The sequence below is a fragment of the Harpia harpyja genome, chromosome 16 (genome assembly GCF_026419915.1).
Source record: "Harpia harpyja isolate bHarHar1 chromosome 16, bHarHar1 primary haplotype, whole genome shotgun sequence".
NCBI lineage: Eukaryota > Metazoa > Chordata > Aves > Accipitriformes > Accipitridae > Harpia > Harpia harpyja.
Window position 1 is genome coordinate 4,368,756 of NC_068955.1, and position 17,865 is coordinate 4,386,620.

A 17,865-nucleotide genomic window follows, 5' to 3' on the forward strand; every position below is an offset into this window, starting at 1 on the left:
ACCCCTGGGCCAGCTCCAGCCTGTTGTGGCTTCCTGCAATTTACAGCCCTTCCCGGGGGGAAGAGGAGACAGGAACGGGCCTGGCTCGGGGCTGGCTTTGACCCTTTCGCCACCAACGGAGAAAGTGCCAGAAGGACCCTTCCTCCCTTCTTCTCCCTCGCCGGCCAGGGCAGGATCCTGGGGAAGGGGATCGTGGCGGGCTCCTGCTCCCGAGCTGCACCCAGCATCTTGGGGTGGATGAAGAAAGAGAAGCTGCTGGCATGGGCATGGTTTCCCTGTCCCATTCCTGATGCCCTGTGTGCTGGAGGGACACAGAGACTCAGTCCTGCCTGGGAGGAGGCAGAGATCTCTGCTGCGGATCCCAAAATCCCAGCCAGGCTCCCGTAAGGAGGTGGAGGGAGGAGGAGAGCTGGCAGAGGTGAGCTGGAGCTGCAGGAGAAGGAGGGTTAATGCTGGCTGGGTAGAGGGAGGGCTCTGCGGTGTGAAGGCTGTGGCTGGGGCACATGCTGGCAGGGTGGGCTGCTGCTGACGGGGCTGGGCTGGTAAGGGTTAATGGGGTGGCTCTTCCTCTTCCTCAACCTCTATATGAGGCTCCTGCCGGCTCCAGGCTCAGTCTGCTGCCAGCAGCCAGAGGAGCAGGAGCTGAGTGAGACCGGAGCATCCCTGCATCCCATCCCTGCATCCCTGTGTGGGCTCAGGTGAGCGAGAGCATCCTCCACCTGCTGAGCCCAGTGGCTGGGCACGGATCCTGGCAGCGGGGCTGGGGAGCGTGCAGGCGCACTGGTACGGGCAGTTGCATCCTGCGCACGCCGGCTCTGCCGGGGTGAAGCCGGTGGGTGACGGGACCGTATGCTGAGGGCACCTTCCCTTGAGCCGCAGCGGAGCTCTGCCCGGCACCGCGGGAGGCTGGGGAGCTCATCCCTTGGGAGCGCAGGACCAGACAAACGGCGTGCCTCAGTTTCCCCATCTGTACGCCAGCCACGGAGCCCGTGGGCGGTGCGTGGGCAGAGGGCTCCCGGGCTGTTTGCTCTCTCTTGAGTCCTGCTCTGCCCGACCCCATGTCCCTGCTGTCACCTGGGGAGGCTGCGGTGCTGGGTCAGCCGCTGGCAATGGGGTGGCTCTTCGTGGCCATTCGGGCCTCTTCCGCTCAGCAAAACCGTCTGCTTTGGGCATTTACAGCCCTCGGCTCAGGCTCCAGACCCCCTTCCCCCAGCTCCCACCTCCGCTGCCGGATTCACAGCCCAGACCCGCACGGATGCTCGGGTACAGCTGAGCAAGAGCCATCGCACCCCAGGGCTAATAAAAGCCCCTTTGCTCCATGGCCCCCCACGCATCAAGCAGGAGAGGTACCTTCCCTCCAAGGCAGCCGAGCCTGGCCTGACTGTGGGGAGCACGGCACGGAGACCCCAAAACATCCCCCGGCCCCTGCCCTGCTGCCACCAGGCACGGGCCCAGCCGGGGCAGCTCGCCAGCTCTCCTGCGCACAGGATTTGTTCTGTTGTCCCTGCACTCGGAAAGATAAGGTGGCCGGGCTCCGGTATTTTTTCCTGTTGGAAGCTGCTCCTGGGATGCGGGTGAAGCTGGCGGACGCTCGGCGCTTCTCTCTTCCTTCCCGTGGATTCTTCCTGCCTGGGCTGGCGGGGCTCGCTGCCTGCTGCCCGGCTGCTTGGCGTGGGATTGAGGGGATCCCCCCCCCCCAGCTCCGCTTCGCCCCCCATCCTCCTCCTGCCACTGCTGCATCCTCAGCATTAACCCCAGCTCTCCTCTCTCCTCCCAGGGCTGAATCCAGGATCCGTGTGAAGCTTCGTGAACCTCCCCAGCCGCAGCACCGGACACCCCCCCCCCCCCCCAGCCACTCAGGAGGGGAGCAGAACAACCAGGGGTGCAATATTGGGGCTGGGGGGGCAATGGTACCCCTGGGCAGCCCCCCTCTTGCTGTCTGCACCTCCAGCAACCTGCGCCTCGTGGCCCGCGGCCGCGGCTCCCCCCTGGCCTGGCTGAACCGAGGCCCCGAGTGTCCGCAGGACTCGGGGGGCAGTGGGGGGCCGGAGGCCCAGCGCTGTGGAGCGGCTGGAGGCCGACAAGGCCAAATACGTCAAATCCCAGCAGGTCATCAACAACCGGCAGGAGCCGGCGCTGCGGAGCTGCTCGCCCCGGTTCTCCCCCCCGCGGCCGGCGCCTCCTCGCCCGCCAGCAGTGTAACGAGTTGTGTCAGGGCTCAGAGCTGAGCCGGGAGGGTCCCAGGAAGCTGCCGTGCCCCCAGTCCCCCGTGTCGCGCCGGACCGGCGGTAGACGCCTGCTGAGACCCGACTCCCTCATCATCTACCGGCAGAAACGGGACTGTCCAGGTGGGGACAAGGAAAATGCCAAGGGCTCCGGGCTGGTGCGACGCCTCTTCCAGGGACCCCTCAGAGACAAGCCCCCCAGCTCCCCCCCAGCCAGGGGGCTGGGCGAGGGGCCGCCGGCCCCCCTGAGCCCCGAGACCCCCATGCTGTGGGTGCCCGCGGAGAAGGAGGAGGTGAGGACGCCGGGTGCCAGCAGCGGCGGCGGTGGCGGCGGTGGCATCTTCCCTCTGCCTGGCAGCCCCATGGCGCAGCCCCCCGAGCCCCCCGGCAAGCAGGCGCTGGCTCTGCGCGTCTCCCTGCCGCTCTCGGAGCAGGAGCGGTTCTTTAATTACTGTGGGCTGGACCGGGCACTGGTGGAGCTGCTGGGCCGGGAGCGGTTCGGACCAGCGGGCTGGGACAACGCCTCGACTCGGCATCCCGGTTCCTGCGAGTCGGAGCCCGGGCAGGCCTCGGAGGGCAGCGAGGGGGATGTGGGGCCGGGTGAGGAGGAGCAGGATGCCCGGCTGGGCTCCACCGTTTCGGTGGTGGAACGCAATGCCCGCGTCATCAAGTGGCTCTATGGCTGCCAGAGAGCCTGGGCGGCCGCCAAGGAATCCACCGTCTGAGCGGAGGCAGCCTGGCCGGGGACGAGGACGTCCGTGTGGCTCCTGTTGGCTGGACGTGGCCCCTCACCCTCGGCGAACGTGGCCGATGGGCTGGTGGCATCCACGGTCCTCGTGCTGTGGGGCTGCTGCTGGCTGGGAGGGCCACCAGGTCTACCCCAGACCCAGGGGTGGGGGGACCTGAGGGGCAGGGGGGGGAAGGGGGTCCCCTGGGTGACTTTCTCCTTGACCCCAGGGCTGGCAGGCTGCTGTCCCCTGCTGCGACCCATCTTCTCCATCCTCCCTGTCTCCAGCCCAAGGTGGTGGGATGGGCCCGCAGCCCCCATCAGCCGCTCGTGTCCTGCACCAGTCCTGCAGACTGGGGGGGGTGGGCAGAGCCTGAGCCCTCCCCCGTCATGGGCAGTGCCCACCCCACAGCCCCCTCCTCCCCAGAAAAGGGGCTGCTGAGGCCAGAGCAGCGCTCAATAAACTTGATTTTTGTCGTTTTTTTTTTCTAGCCTGGCAGTGCGTGTGGTTTGTCCGGGCAGAGCCCAGGCTTGGCAGGGGGATGCTTCGGGGTGGGGGGTAGCAGCTCCCCATCCCCACTGTGGGGGTCGTGCTGCTCCAGGGGTGACGGGGCTGCCGGAGGGGGGGGTCGAGGACAAAGAAAGCACCAGGCAGGGCTCGGGGAAAAGGGGCACCTCGGGATCTTTAGTGCAGACACGTTGCCGAAACCCACCGCGGAGCCCTTGGGTGCGGGCAGGGGGCTGCCCGCTTGGAGAGTCCGGCGAGCACGTCCTCCTCTAGTTGCCCTTGGGGGCATTTTTGTTCCGGATTTCGGCCAGTTTGCCAGCCAAGAAGCCCCAGCGGAAGGCCCCTTCCTCTGGCTCCCGCAGGTCGCTGCCGTCGTCACCCGGCGGCTCCCCGGGGCTCTCGCCCGGTTCCGGGGGGGGCACCCCCTTGTCCGGCCCCGACGCCTGCTGCCACTTGGTAGCAAAGAGATCCCAAAAGCCGGGTGCCTTCTCGGAGGGGGGTGGCTCGGGCGGCGAGGTGGCCAGCGGGCTGGAGAGGGAGCGGGGACGGGGACGTCGGTGTGGGGTCCCTTCTCGCCGGGTCCCGCAGTGGCCAGGACTGGGACCCCCAATCCCCCCCCATACCCTCCCTCCATGCCGGCTCCCTCCCTGCTGCCCCCCAGCCCAGCCCCATGGGTATAGGCAGGGGAGGGGGGGGCTCGGTAGTTCCCAGGGGCTGGATCCAGGCTCTGGGGGGTGTCCCCCCCCCCGAGCTGCAACTTACTGGTCTGCGCAGGACTCTGGGCTGAGCAGCTGGTGCTCATCCTCGCTGGTGAAGAGGGACGAAAGCGTCCGCCAGCCCCGGGCACCCACCCCCTGCACCTGCGGGGGAGGCAGCACTGGGCTCACCGGAGACCCCAAGGTCCCAGCAGGCCCCCCCGGCCCCCGCTTCCCCCCCAGCCTCTTCCTCACCTTCCTCGCCAGCTGGGACACGGGGCTGGGTCCCTCCTCCATCAGCCTGGGTGTCTCGGCCGTCTCCATCAGCTCGGGGGGGTCTCCCTGCAACGAAACCCCCTACGTGAGGACAGGGGTGCAGGCAGGGGGAGGGCAGGGAGGTTTGTCACCCCGCTTTGGGGGGACCCAGGCATGGCGGTGACCCCCCCACACACACCCTACCTCCTCCTGCAGCGCTCCGTCCGCCCGTGTCCCCCCCAGTGTCTGCAGCACTTTGGCCTTGTAGAGCCGCCAGAAGCCCTGGGTCATGGTGAGGGGCTCAGCGGGGCCAGAAGCCGGCGGGTGCCGTGGGGAGCAGGAGGGGTGGGGGGCTGGGCCCCCCCCCCGTGCCGCCCCGGCGATCCGGTGGCTTCATTAAACTTTCAGGGGCCACTTCCAATGCACAAAGGGGAACCTGAGCCCGGCCTGAGCCGGGGGCAGCGCAGGGGCAGCTGCTCTGGTCACCCTCAACCTCCCCCCCTCCACATCCCTGCCCCAGCCCCCCGGTGCCCCTCACCCCCAGGGGACCCCCCCCAAGGCTGGGGTCACCCCAAGCCCACAGTGCAGAGGAGGCGCTGGGGCTCGGCGCTCCTCACCCCCCCCCCCCCCCCCCCCGTGCCGTGGGTCCCCATCTATAATTGATCACCCAGAGTGGAGGAAACACGATCAGTGCTGGGACACGGTGTGCTGAGCCCTCCCCAGCTCATCGCAGCAGTGACCGGGGCAGGACCGGATCCCATCACCCCTTGCCCCGAGGCCAGGCCCTGTGTCCCACCACGGGGACAACCTGGGGACGGCTGCCACCGGGTGCTGGGGACCCCTGGGGACGCGGCTGGCCCCCCGGGGCCGTTCACCGGCCCCGGTTGGAGCGGGGCTGGGCACGGCCGTAGGGCAGAGCTATGGGGCTGCGTCTGGGGGCGTGGCCTACCCGCTAAATGGGCGTGGTCTGCCGCTGTACGGGCGTGGTTTGCGGCTGCATGGGCGTGGTTTGCGGTTGCATGGGCGTGGTTTGCGGCTGCGTGGGCGTGGCTTTCGGATGCATGGGCGTGGTTTGCCGCCTCCTGGGCGGGGTGTGTGGGCGTGGGGCGGGGCCCACGCCTGCGCACTGCGGCGCATCCTCCCGGCGTGGGTCCGCCATGTCACCGCGCAATGGCCGCCGTACCGGGGCTCACCGGGCGCACTCGTTGGCCCGGCAGTTGAAGACGAAGCGGCGCCGACGAGACCTGGATGAGATTCACGGGGACCTACAGCCCGAGAACGCTGCTCGGTTGCTGCGGCAGGAACCCGACCCCGATCTGCCCGGCTGCGCCCAGTTCTACTGCCTGCACTGCGCGTGTGTGGGCCGGGGTGGGGGGGGTCCCTGCACCGGGGGGGGGGGGGTGCCTGGGGAGGGCTTTAACCCTTTGGAGGGGGGTGTCTTGGTGCTCGGGGGGTCCCTGCCCCTTGGGAGGGGGTTGTTCTGGTCCAGGGGGTGGTCCCTGGCTCCTGGGGGGGGGGGGCTGAACCCGGCGGGGGGGGCTCTGATCCCTTTGGGGGGGGAGGATCTTGTCCTGGTCTTGGGGGGGACTCTGGGCCTTGTAGGGAGCTTGTTCTGGTCTCGGGGGGGACCCTGGCCCGGGGGGGCCGGTCCCAGGGGTGTGGGAGGGGTCCCTGGCCCCTCCATAGGGCTCTCCCCAGCCCCACTCCCATCTCAGGGCCCCCTGACCCCCGGCTTCTTGTCCCCCCCCACCCCAGGCGCTACTTCGTGGACCTGACCAGCATGAAGGAGCACTTCAGGTCCAAGGTGCACAAGAAGAGGTAAGGGGGGGCCTGAGCAGGGCCCCGGAGCAGGCCGCAGCCCCCTGCCCCTATTTCGTCGGGGTGAAGCGGGTGACGGCGTCATTTCGGGGCCGGTCTTGTTTTGAGGAGCTGTGGTGGAAAGCTTCAGCCCTCCTCTCTGCCTTCCCCACAGGCTGAAGCAGCTGCGGGAGGCACCGTACACGCAGGAGGAGGCTGAGCGCGCCGCCGGCATGGGCTCCTACATCCCCCCGAAGAAGGTGGAAGTGCAGACCCAACCGCTCGAGGAAGTCGTGGAGATGGAGGCATCCAGCTGAGCGCAGCGGACTGAGGGGCCGGGCGGCTCCGGCTCCGTGTGGGCGTCTTTGTCCTCAGCTTTGTGAGGAAAAAAGACGTGCCCCGGCGCAGCCTGCCAGCAAGCAAACGCGCCGCTCCTCCTCGCCAGCCCTCCTCGCCAGAGCACTAATGAGGAGAAGGAGCCAGCGAGACCCCGGGTGCCCTCGCTGTGCACCCTTCTTCTCGGGGAAGGGGCAAGCGGCTTGTTCCCTAAGCGCTGGCGTGACTGTACGCTCATCTCTTTGTTTTTAGAGCGGTTTTAGGCCTCTCTCCTGGGGTCAGAGGTTGATCCTGGTGATTCGCCCATTAAAATATGTCAACCAACAGGCCGGCAGTGTTGAGAGCTCTCTGGGAGTGTGACCCAGGCCCTGGCTGGAGGGCGGCAGCCGCCCCTTGGGGTAGAGGACAACGTCTCGGTGTTATGCTTTTCCCGAGCACTCCAAGGGGAATACTGCCAGCGTCTGTGCCAGCCTGGAGGAACGGCCTTGTCCCGGTGCTCCTGCTCTGGCAGGGTGGTAAAGCTGCCTCTGCTTTGCCCTCCTGGCAGGGGGTTCCCAGCCTACTGGTAGCAGATATGGGGCTGCTTTTTGGGAGGATTATGTGCTTGAGTGAGCTCTTTATCAAGCACTTGGGTCTGTACAGCGAGCTGCTCGTTGTACTGGCCCTGCCCGTTTGGGCCTTGAGAGGGGAGTGCTGGTGTCCCCCCGGCAGGGAGACATTTAGGCTCCTGTCCCCTAAAAACCCAACGCCTGCAAGTGATTTCATCTTCCCAGGGGGCTGGGGCTGCGTGCGTGGTGTGGTCAGCCTCCCTGCCTCACGTCCACCGGCCTGACGCTGCTGTGATCCCGCTGCTGACCCTTCCTCCGCCTGCCTGGCTTTTGGGGGACTTTGTTTGACGATGCCACCACCCGCTGCTGCGAATTCCTGCAGAGCGGATCTTGGCCGATGCAGCCCTGGCAGCAAAACCCTCAGGCCAGAGGTTTGACCCTCCTGCCCCGCCAGGGATGGGGCTCTGGGCCGGAGCAGCAGAAAAGCAGAGTGACAACGCAGCTGTGCTCAGCAGGAAAAGGGTTTATTTCTACGCAGCCCGCCCGGATTTGTCCCCGGCTCCGGGGAGATGAAATGCTGCAGCTCTGCGTGGGTTTGCTGAGCGTGAGGGGGACCGGGAAGGTTGCAGACGCCATCCCAGCGGGACGTGCCTGCCCAGGGGACACGTCGCTGACCCCGTGGCCCCGTCTCCCCCCGACCCCGTTGTTGCAGAGGTCGGTCTGGTCCCAGCCCTCCCCGCCGCGTTACCTAACGGCTTTCGGCGCTGACCTCCTTTCCGCAGGGCCGGGCTGGCTGCGGCCACGACGCGGTCCCCCCACGCAGGGATGGGGGGGCTGCGTTGGCTGCCAGCGGGGTGCAAGGGGCCCCCCCCGGGCCCCTTCTACTTGGGGAGAAGATGGAGATGGACGGAGCACCAGGCTCCATCGTCCATCCATCTATCCGTTCAGGCTCTGTTCGTGTTGTGGCGGGATCGTGGTGTCTCGCAGCGGTTCGGTCAGGGGCTCAGCCGGCGGCTCTGGAACCAGGAGGTGGCTTCTCCGTTCTCCATCCTGGTTGTTGAACCGGCTCCCAAAAACGGGGACGGACAGGGGGACAGAGGTGCGTGTCCCCAAGCCCTGGGGCATCGCACCGCCCAGGCATGGAGGGAAGGGCTGGATGTGGCGCAGATCAGCTGGAAAGGATCCGCATCCGGCAGCTCCGTTCGGGCGTGGGGTGGGGGGGTGGACAGCGGGCAGAGGGGGACCCCGGCCCCCTCCTCACGGCTCTGGGGGGGTTTTGGTGGGGCCGGCCATCCTCCGGGCGCTGTAGAAGGAGAGGCAGAGCCCGGCAGCCGCCAGCAGCAGGGCCAGGGGGGTCAGCAGTCGCCCCCCCGGCTCGGCCCCCCGCCCCGCCGCCAGCTGCATCTGTGGGGGGGAGAAAGGAGAGGAGAGGGGAGCGCTGCGAGACCCTGAACCCCAAACCCCTCAGGGTCAGGGGACCTGAGGCCGTGCCCTGAATGTCCCCATCATGCTTGGCTGGGATGTAGGGGTGATGGGGGGCAGCTTTGGGACCCCCCCCCCCCCGCCGGGGCATCCAGGGATGCTTTTGGGGTGCCCCGTGCGGCGTCGGCGAGGCTCCACCAGCAGCACCGCTGGTGCTAACCTGGAGCCAGGATACGGCCGGGCATGGCTCCCACGGTGGGCAATGCAGGTGGGGTCCTGGGGGTCCCTGCAGGCACCCCCCACCCCCCCCCCAAACCCCTGCTCCCCCCTTACCTGGAGCAGACGGAAATACCCCGGGGTTAAGCGTCTGGGGCGGATAATCATGGCGCGACGGGGAGCAGCAGGATCAGGCCCCGCAGGTCAGCAGCGGGGGGCCCCCGCCACCCTGCTCCCAACCCCAAGACCCCCCCCCCCCCCCCCACCACGAAGCGGGGTCTGCGTCTGTCACCCGTCTGCCGGCTCCGCGGTCCCCTCGGAAAGGGCGGCACGCACCCGGCAAACGCCGAGCAGCTGTCAGCCGCGATCAGCGCCCGCTGCTCCCCCAAGCGCACACGCCGGGGCGGGGGGGAGACGGGCACCGAGGCACTGGCAGGGGGGGCCAGGGCAGATTTTGGGGGGGGGGGGGGGGGCAGGAGAGCTGGGCTCAGCACGTCTGCAGGCCTCTGTGTGGGCTGCTCCCTGCCTCAGTTTCCCCACCTGCAAAGGAAAGGGTGGGAATTGTGCCTTGGGGTGGGGGGGGGTTGGAGTGGAGTGACCCCCCCCCAAAATCCCCGGGTGGTGGGGAGGGGGGCTGAGCAGGGGGTCTCCCAGGGATCTGTGTGGCCAAACCTCGTGCCCACAGGTCACCAGGGGGACGCCCACTAGTGTCATGAGTTCTGTTGGGACTCAGCCCTCGCTGCCTGCAGGGGCTGGGGGGGGGGGGACACACGACACACACCTCATCTCACAGCTGAGGGGGAAACTGAGGCTGGGGGGGGTGCGGGGGGGGGGGGGTGTGTTTCGGCAGCCATGCGTCACCGTCCTGCCCGTGACTCACTGGGGTGCGTCGCGGGGCCTCGCCCCGCAGGGTCGTACTGGGCCGTACTGGGCCGTACTGGGCGGGAGGCCCCAGGGTGCGGCGGGAGGCCGCGGTGAGCGGCACGCGGTTGCGCCAATGGGGCCGCCCGTCCCTGGCGCAGGTGAGCCGTCGCTCCCGCCACTGGTTCCGGCCTGGCCGCCATGGAACCCGTGGGTGCCTGGAGCCCCGCACGGGCAGCCGCTTGGCTCCGAGGTGAGGCCTCCCCACCCTCCGTGTCCTGGCTGTGTCCGTCCCCCCCAAACCTAGAGGGGGACACCCCGCCGCTGGCCCTGGGGTGGGGGGTCTGGGGTGGGTTGTCCCCAACTTAGGGATGTGTGGGTGGCCTGGTGTGGCTGGGGGAGGTGGCAGCCCTTTGCTGTCCCTCACCCCTTGTCCCTGGTGGGGGGGGTGAAGGGGGGGGTCAGTCCCTGAATCCGACCGGTGGCGGGGTGGGCGTCCGGCCGTACGCGCCGTCTCGGCTGAGACCGGGCGAACTCGTCACACGGAGAGGTCCCTCCTAGCGGCTTGGGGTCGGCCAGCAGGGACACTGGTGGGGGGGTGCTGGGTCCCCCCCCCTCGGTGTCCGGCTGGCGCTAGGGCAGGGCTGTGGGCAGGGCTGGACGCGGCGGTACAGGGGTACCCCTTCGAGGCCTGGGGGCTGTCGGGGCTCGACCTGCTGGGGCTGTCGGCGGGGGCACTGGAGGCACTGGGCGTGCGGCGCTTGGGGCACCAGGAGCTGCTGCTGGAGGCGGTGGAGCAGCTCCGAGCCCTGGTGAGTGTCAGCACCCACGGGTGCTGCGGGGGGTCCCGTGGTGGAAGGTGGCGGGGGGGGGGGATGTGGGTGCACCCTGGGCTGGGTGGAGGTGGGGGGGGGGGTGGGACATGGAGGGACACTGGACTGGGTGGAGGTGGGGGACATGGGGGCACCCTGGGCTGGAGGGGGGGGGGGGCATCTTGGGCTGGGTGAAGGTGGGGACATGGGGGTACCCTGGGCTGGGTAGAGGGGGGGATGTGGGGGCACCCTGGACTGGGTAGGGGGTGGGATTCGGGGGTACCCTGCGTTGGGTGAAGGCGGGGATGTGGAGGCACCCCAGAGACCCCCACTGCCCTTCTGTCCCCCGGCGGCCATGTCACACACCCCCCCCCCCAGGACACGGGGCTGGCGAGCACCAGCCTGCGGACGCTGACGGAGAGGCTGCGGGAGCTGGCGCAGGGCACCCAGAGCCTGGTGCTGGGGGGGCTGCCGGCGGGGGCTGACCACCGGCCACCCCCCCTCACCCTCCTGGCCCGAATCGTCGACCTGGTCGGTGCTGCCAAGGGGCTCTTCTCCTGGCTCAACAGGTCCGGGGCGGGTGGGGGCACCCATGGGTGCTGGGTGCCCCCCGCGCCTGGGGCTGAGCTCTCTGTCCCATTCCCCCCCCCTCAGGTACCTCTTCTCCACCCTCAACGACTTTTCGGCCAGCCGGGACATCGTCCTGCTCTGCGTCCAGCTGGCAGAGACGCTGCAGGCGGTGGGTGCCCGGGGGGGGCTGCCCTGCCCCGAGGCCACGGTGATGGGCACGGAGTGGGGGGAACGGGGGGGAGCCAGCCGTCTGCTCTCCTGTCCCCCAAAGCTCTGCCTGCTGGAGTTGGGGGGAGAACCGGGGTCAGGGGGGATGTGGTACAAGGGGCTTCCCTGCAGGCCCCCCCTCGAGTGGGATGGAAGGGGGGCTGAGCCATCCCATCCCACTCAGCCCCGTGTCCTGTCCCCCCCCAGGACTGTCCTGCAGCTGAGAGGGACAGCCGGATCCTGTGGATTGTAAGTGCCGGGTGAGGAGGGGATGGCAGGCATGGGGGGGGGGGGGGGGCAGTGTTGCCAGGGCCCCCCCTTAGCCCCCCGCTGTCACCCGCAGTGCCAGCACATCGTGGGCATCTGCGAGAGCATCGTGGGCTGCAGCCCCCCGGCGCTGCTGGACCGCAGGGCTGTGCTTCAGCGCGTGGGGCTGGCGCTACCCCCCGGCCTGCAGGGCAGCCCCCCGATGTCCCCCGACACCCTGTCGCTGCCCCCTGGCCTATGGGGCAGCCCCCCAGCATCCCCTGACACCCCAAAGCTGCCCCCCAGCCCGTGGGGGAGCACCCCGCCGTCCCCTGACACCCTGACGCTGCCCTCTGCCCCCGTGGGGAGCCCCCCGCCGCTCCTCACCACCCTGCTGGTGAGTGCCCGCTGCCCCAGGACCCCCTGGCACCCCCTGCACCCCACTTACACCTCCCTCCTGTCCCCCCCCAGGGCCTCAAGATCACCTCCACCAGCTCCTGCCTGCACTTCGTGTCCGCGACCACCTCGGAGGTGAGTGAGAGGCTGTCACCCCCGCCCCGTGCCACCCTGTCCCTCCGTCACCCCCTTTTAGCGCCTGCCGTGGGGAATACCACCCATCCCAGCTGCATCCCATCCGGCCGGATCCCGCAAGCCTCTTAGGGCCCTAATCCGTCCCCCATAACCCAGAGCTTGGGGTGGCTGCCTGCAGCTGAGACCGTGCAACTCGTCTCACGAGTGAGCACAGCCTGGGCCGTGGTAGGAGTCCTCCTCCATATCCCGATCCCACCAACCGCTCCGGCTGGTGCTGTGCAAGGTCAGGCTGCCGGTTAATGGTTAACCCCCCCCCGCCATTCTCCCCAGCTGGGAGAGCTCCTGAGTGTGGATTAGCTGGGGGGGGGGGTGTGAATGCCCGGGGCTGGGCACCCCACTCCCACCCTGCCTCTGCCCCAGGCCTTGGCCATCTACGGGGGCCGCATCCTGCCCGGAGACGAGATCGTGCAGGTCAATGAGCAGGTCGTGGTGAGTCGGGGAGGACGGGGGCTCGAGGGTGGTGCTGGTTTTGGCAGTGAAGTCGTGGACGGGGAGCTGCAGGGCTGGGAGGATTTGGGGGAACGTGGTGGCTGCGGGTAGGAGGATTTGGGGGGACACGGGAGCTGTGATCTGCAGAATGCAGGAGCCGTGGCTGGGAAAGGTGGAGGGGACGCAGGAGCCACTGCTGGGGGCGTTTGGGGGATGCGGGAGCCGCTGGAGAAGAGGATTTGGGGGATGTGGGACCTGTGGCCGGGGAGGGTTTGGGGGATGCGGGAGCTGTGGGGCTGGGAGGGCGCGTGGGGCCGGGCGGCCGTGGGGCAGCGTGGGGCCGGGGCCGTGTCCCATGGGTCACCAGGGGGTGTGTGCAGGTGGGTTGGACACGCGTCAACCTGGCGAAGAAGCTGCTGGAGAAGTCGAGCGGGGTGACGCTGGTGCTCAAGAAGATCCCCCTCGACCTGCCCAGCTCACCCACCTCTCCCAGGCAGCAGGTGAGTGATCCCAGTGCTCCCAGTACAGCCCCAGTGCTGCACTGGGCTGCGCTGGGAACCAGGCAGGGATGCTCAGAGCTGGGCATCTCCCATCACCTTGGTGGTCCCTAAAGTTCTGCGGGACTGTGGTGGGATGCGGGCTGGCCCTGACGTTCCATCCACAGCTCCCAGGAGCATTTTTGGATGCCGCGGATCACCCCGGCACCAGGAGCGGCGAGTGCCCGGGCAGCCCCGTGTCCCTGACCTCCAGGTGAGCCCCGTCCCCTGACACCCCGACACCCCCAGCCTGGCCAGCACGGAGGTTTTTGGGTGCACCCAAGGCCCCTTCCCAGCTCTTTGTAGGGGAGAGGTGCTGGCAGCATGGCAGCTGCCTGCAAGCGGCCAGGGAAGCTGCCAGTAGTCTTAAGGAACCAAAAAAAAAAAAAGGAGTTGTGTTTGTAATCCATTCACTTGGTAACGTTTTAATGGGGTTGAAACTATATTTAGACGTGACCCTTCTCTCCCGGAATGGAAAGGCCTGCGCGGAGCCCGTGGCAGCACGGGCGAGCTGGGCAGGAGCTGTCAGGCTGGGCTGCGACCCTGCTGGGGAGTGCGGAGGCCAGTGGGGCCAGTGCCAAGCCACTGCCACCTCGTCACCTCCAGCCCCGCTCCTCCTCGAGCACGGAGAGCTGCGGGTGCCCCAAGCAAGTGTGGGGCCGGCCGGAGCCTGATAGCAGGACCCCCGTGGCGGTCAAAGAGATTTGGAGCTCAGGGATCCCTTTTTCCCCCAGCGCTGCTGCCGACCTGGACTCGGGGCCAGACTCGGCACCGGACCTCGTCACTGACGAAGAGGACGGAGGGGACGAGCGGGACTTGAGGCTGCCCGGGGCGACTGTGGGGCAGCTGCCACGGCTGCCCGGCCACGGTAGGAGGGGAGTGGAGGGGACATCTGGGGACGGAGCAGTTTCTCCCCCCGGGACGGGAGGTTGCAGCCCTGCTTGCTGTTTACAGGTTCTGCGGAGGAGGTGACGTGGGAGGGTGGCACCTCATCGGGCACCCCGTGCTCCCTGGGCACCCTTGCTGCCACCGGACCCTGTGCCGCGGAGCTCAGCCCCGCGGCAGCCCCCACGGCAGGGACTGGGGGTGCAGAGTCCAGCCGGCTCCCTGGGAAGGTGAGAGCTGGTGGGAGAGGAGCACTGAGCCTCGGGGGGGGACGCTGGGGGGACATCAATGGGGCACACGCAGGACTTCATGTCCCGCCTGAGCTGGGAGGCGAAATGCCTGGGGTGGGTTCCTCTCCAAGCTTGCTGCTGCGGGGAGTGCGAGTTGGGGGTCCCTAAGGGGCTGGGGGTGCTGCTGGGGGGGGGGGGGCTCATTTGTCCCGAACTGCTCATCTCTGTCTCCCCATCCAGGGCAGTCCCCAGACGGGACACAGACCAAAAGGTGAGCGGGATCCTGCCAGGTCTGGGGTGAATGGGGCTGGGGGCTCTCTCGGGCTCTGCCCCTTGCTCCCCCTTCCCTGCTCTTGACACCCCCCCGCCTCGCTGCGGCCGGCAGGAGTGGCGACCAGGCTGAGCCGCCGGCGGGTCTCGTGCCGGGACCTGGGCCGGGTGGACTGCGATGGCTGGCTCCTGAAGAAGAAGGACCACGTGGGCTTCATGGCCCAGAAGTGGAAGCGGTGCTGGTTTGTGCTGAAGGGCCACACGCTCTACTGGTACCACCACCCCAACGTGAGTGGGGACACTGGGTGTCCTCATCCCCCACCTGGGGCAGCCGAGCTTTCCCATCCCCAGCGCCGGGGCAGGTGGTGGACACAGCTCTCTCCCTTGCAGGATGAGAAGGCTGCGGGACTCATCAACGTGGCCACCTATGACCTGGAGAGCACGAGGGAGCAGAAGAAGAAATAGTGAGTGGGGTCTGTCTCACCACGGACCTCCAGGCTGGTGGTGGAATAGGGGGATGCTGTCCCAAGGGCGCATGCTGATGAGCCCTGCTGGGTACCACCTGCATGTCCCCATGGGGCTGGTGGGGTCCCCACGGGGCTGGCAGGACTGGCCATCTTGCAATACGGGAGCCCACGCTCTGAGCAAGACGGGCATTGCACTACTGGTGTTACTGGGGACAAGGCTGAGGACCAGAGCATCTCCAACAGGCAGGGAAAAGCCCAAACCCCTGGGCTTGCTCAGGACAAGGGGGCTGCGGTGTGGGGGAGGCTGGACGGGGGTTCGGAGCTGGCTCTGGTGCCGGCTAACCGCATTAGCAAAGGCAGCCGCCTGCTTGTCCTCCTCCAGTGTGTTCCAGCTCTCCCATGAGAGGTACAAGCCCTTCATCTTTGCCGCAGAAACGCTGGCTGATTTGAGCATGTGAGTAACGTGCCAATGGGCTACAGCCGGTGCTGGTCCCACCACACTGGGCTGGCCATGACCCTCCATCTGTCTGTCTGTCTCTCCGTCCTTTCTTTCCCCAGGTGGGTCAGTCACCTAATAACAGCCAAAACAAAGTACACGCTGGCCCACCAGTCGGTCCCAGACAGGGAGGAAGGTAACAGGCCCTTCCTGGGGTGGGAGACGGGGTCGGTTCTCCCATGGGAGATGGGGACCCTGTGGGGAGCCGTGGGTCCCGGTGGGGCAGCCATGCCTGGTGCTACAGCTCCTGTGTGGGACCACTGGGAGCTTTGCCCGTGATTTGGGAGAAATGTGAGAAATGGTCCCTGAGAAGAGGGCTGGGGTGATGCTCAGCTCTGGGGAGGGCTGGGGAGGGGCAGCCCGGGGCTTCCCACTCCCTCCACTCCCACTGTCTTCCCCCGTGGCCTCCAGACTGCTACAGCGAGACAGAAGCCGAGGACCCCGATGACGAGTCCCCCAGGCAGGCATGCGACTCAGTGAGTGGCCCTAGGGGACGTCCCGGGGAGGGGATGGAGGATCCTCATCTCACCTCCCGTCCCGTCTCTCCCCCAGCCAAAGAAGAGGTTGCCCTCTTCTTCAAACGCCCCGGAGAAAGCCCAGCTCTTCCCAGCCAGCGGCGAACCCAGCAGCGCAGCCAGCAGCCCCCAGGGCAGCCCCCGGCCCTGCTCGCCCATGGGTAGGTGCTGGGGGGTGACATCTTTCACCCTGTCACCTTGTGTGCGCCCTTTAATCAAAGTTAGGGCCACCCTTTTGCATATATACGTGTGTGTGTGTGTGTGCTGGGGGGGGGGGGTAACCTGAGTTGGGATGTATTTGAGTGCGAACCACATAGTGTCTCGGGATGCTCTCGGAGCAGGGTCACACGCGGGGGCAGCCCCATGGGGTTTTGGGGCTGCTGCCCTGCTACAGTGCCCTCTCTCTTCACCCAGACTCCGCTGGGGAGGATCTCGAGTGCCTGATGCGGTGCCTGAAGCAGGGTGGGGTGTCCCTCATCGGGCGGCAGCGGTTCCTGACACAGGAGCAGTGCCGCAAGTCCTTCATCCGACGCAACAAGAACCCCCACATCAACGAGAAGGTGCACGTGGTGCGGGCCCTGCAGAGCACGCTCAAGGTGGGAGCCCGCAGCCCCCTGACCCCCCAAAGCCCCCTGCCCACAGGCAGCCACCCCAAAAACACGCCCTTCCTTTCGGCAGGCGAAGCTGGTGGAGCTGCAGGCTCTGGAGCAGCTGCTCAGCGATGCTGCGCTCACCTCGGAGAAGTTCACGCGCTGGAAGGAAGAGCACCAAGAGCTGTACCAGGAGCTGCGGGAGTGGTGGGCACGGCAGCAGGGCCAGGATGGCGACGGGGGGCTTGGGGCTGAGCACAGCACCCCTAAAGAGGCAGCCGAACCCTGACACCCCGCCAGGACCTCTCCGGCACGAATTGCCTACAAAAATCGTGGTGCTGCAGGAGCAAAGCGGGTGCTTTGCCCATGCTGGGGGCACGCATGGGGGGATTGATGACATTTTTGAAGGCTCAGCCCCCAGCATGGATTTGCCGCAGGAGAAGTGGCTTCTGCTACATCCCCCGTCCCTGGGGCGGGACATTGCAGTGACAGTCTTGCTTTTTTCGGGGATGTTTTGCCTTGGCTGCACGTTGGTAATGGGGGCCTTTTCCTGGAGGAATATGCCCCTGCCGTGCACACCGGCACGGTGCCACCAGCCATCCCAGCCAGGGTCTCTTCTGCTGTAAATAAAACTATGTCAACGAGGGCTGATTGTGCCATGCTTTTTCTTGGCACCGAAATGTCCCTGCAGTGACAGCAAGCCCCTACCCGTGCTGTGTGTCACCATCCTCAAAGGGTTTGTGGCATCCCTCTGTGCTCTGCTCTCCTCTCCCTGTGGGCTGCGCCAGTCCAGCTTGGGGGCGATGGCACCCACCCGTGGGGTGGGGGGACAGGGACGGGGCTCCAATGATGCTGTGAGGCCAGGGAGGGCAATGAAGAGGGGAAGGTGCCCCGGGGAGGGCTGGGGTGCTCTGGGGGGGGCTTTGTGCAGCTCACAAGGGGCGAGAGGAGAGTGGGGGGCAGGAGGGGGAAGGAGATGTGGTCAGTCTGGAAAGGGGGGACGGGTCCTGCCCCTCCCTGTGCCACCCAGCCCCTCACAGACATACTACAGCTGGGTATGGGATGCTCTTTATTTGGCTGCAGAGGCTAAACCCTGCCTAAGGATTAAAGCACAATCAAGTTACGGGCAAAAAAGTGTTGACATCAGCTTGCTTTCCAGTGAAAAATTATGAGTGAAAAGAGGTAAAGATGGGGAACAGACCCAGCTCTTCCACCCAGTGATGGTCTGAGGGGTGTCCAGGGGTGCAGGATGGCCACAGCGGGAGGCTGAGGAGCTGCTGTCACCCCACAATTTGCAGCATCGTCCCCGTGACACTCATGGCAGGAATCAGTCTGTCCCAGCGCCTCAATAATCCACCTCCTACGGGGCAGCGTCCGGCCTTATGACGAACCCCCTCTTCCTGTAGAAGCTAGTGGCCAGGCAGATGCCAG

At 67.3% G+C, this 17,865-nt stretch overlaps 4 protein-coding genes and 1 long non-coding RNA gene across 7 annotated transcripts; 3 read left to right on the top strand and 2 right to left on the bottom strand.

The window, feature by feature from the left end:
• Positions 1–34: 34 nt before the first annotated feature.
• FAM110D (family with sequence similarity 110 member D) lies at positions 35–3,432 on the top strand. Its single transcript, XM_052810857.1, is given in 4 exon segments — positions 35–698; positions 1,778–2,039; positions 2,041–2,163; positions 2,165–3,432. Coding segments are annotated over 4 exon segments (1,317 nt in total). The 5' UTR covers positions 35–552; the 3' UTR covers positions 2,951–3,432.
• A 178-nt stretch (positions 3,433–3,610) lies between these two features.
• C16H1orf232 (chromosome 16 C1orf232 homolog) lies at positions 3,611–5,331 on the bottom strand. Of its 3 annotated transcripts, XM_052811300.1 has the most exons (5): positions 5,078–5,330; positions 4,615–4,692; positions 4,411–4,497; positions 4,223–4,320; positions 3,611–3,988 (listed from the first exon to the last, which is right to left on the bottom strand). In XM_052811300.1, the coding sequence occupies exons 3-5, from the start codon at positions 4,477–4,479 to the stop codon at positions 3,730–3,732; spliced, it is 426 nt and encodes a 141-aa protein (XP_052667260.1). In that variant the 5' UTR covers positions 4,480–4,497; positions 4,615–4,692; positions 5,078–5,330; the 3' UTR covers positions 3,611–3,729. The 3 variants fall into 3 exon arrangements, with proteins under 3 accessions (XP_052667260.1, XP_052667261.1, XP_052667259.1); XM_052811301.1 differs by lacking the exon at positions 4,615–4,692 and having other exon boundaries at positions 5,078–5,331; XM_052811299.1 differs by lacking the exon at positions 5,078–5,330 and having other exon boundaries at positions 4,615–4,883.
• Positions 5,332–5,436: 105 nt separating this feature from the next.
• Positions 5,437–6,865, top strand: ZNF593 (zinc finger protein 593). The gene is made up of 3 exons (XM_052811874.1): positions 5,437–5,764; positions 6,166–6,228; positions 6,383–6,865. Exons 1-3 carry the CDS (start codon positions 5,472–5,474, stop codon positions 6,522–6,524), a joined length of 498 nt encoding a protein of 165 aa, XP_052667834.1. The 5' UTR covers positions 5,437–5,471; the 3' UTR covers positions 6,525–6,865.
• Positions 6,866–7,594: 729 nt separating this feature from the next.
• LOC128153040 (uncharacterized) lies at positions 7,595–9,277 on the bottom strand. The gene is made up of 2 exons (XR_008238828.1): positions 8,847–9,277; positions 7,595–8,495 (listed from the first exon to the last, which is right to left on the bottom strand). It is a non-coding gene; the product is annotated as an uncharacterized LOC128153040 (long non-coding RNA).
• Positions 9,278–9,703: 426 nt separating this feature from the next.
• On the top strand, positions 9,704–17,080 carry CNKSR1 (connector enhancer of kinase suppressor of Ras 1). Its single transcript, XM_052811839.1, has 21 exons — positions 9,704–9,843; positions 10,245–10,402; positions 10,781–10,971; positions 11,057–11,141; positions 11,387–11,428; positions 11,523–11,822; positions 11,897–11,956; positions 12,377–12,445; positions 12,826–12,945; positions 13,110–13,195; positions 13,716–13,849; positions 13,936–14,096; positions 14,337–14,367; positions 14,482–14,654; positions 14,757–14,830; positions 15,216–15,287; positions 15,392–15,465; positions 15,741–15,805; positions 15,882–16,005; positions 16,259–16,440; positions 16,523–17,080. The coding sequence occupies exons 1-21, from the start codon at positions 9,792–9,794 to the stop codon at positions 16,721–16,723; spliced, it is 2,454 nt and encodes an 817-aa protein (XP_052667799.1). The 5' UTR covers positions 9,704–9,791; the 3' UTR covers positions 16,724–17,080.
• The last annotated feature ends 785 nt before the right edge of the window (positions 17,081–17,865 follow it).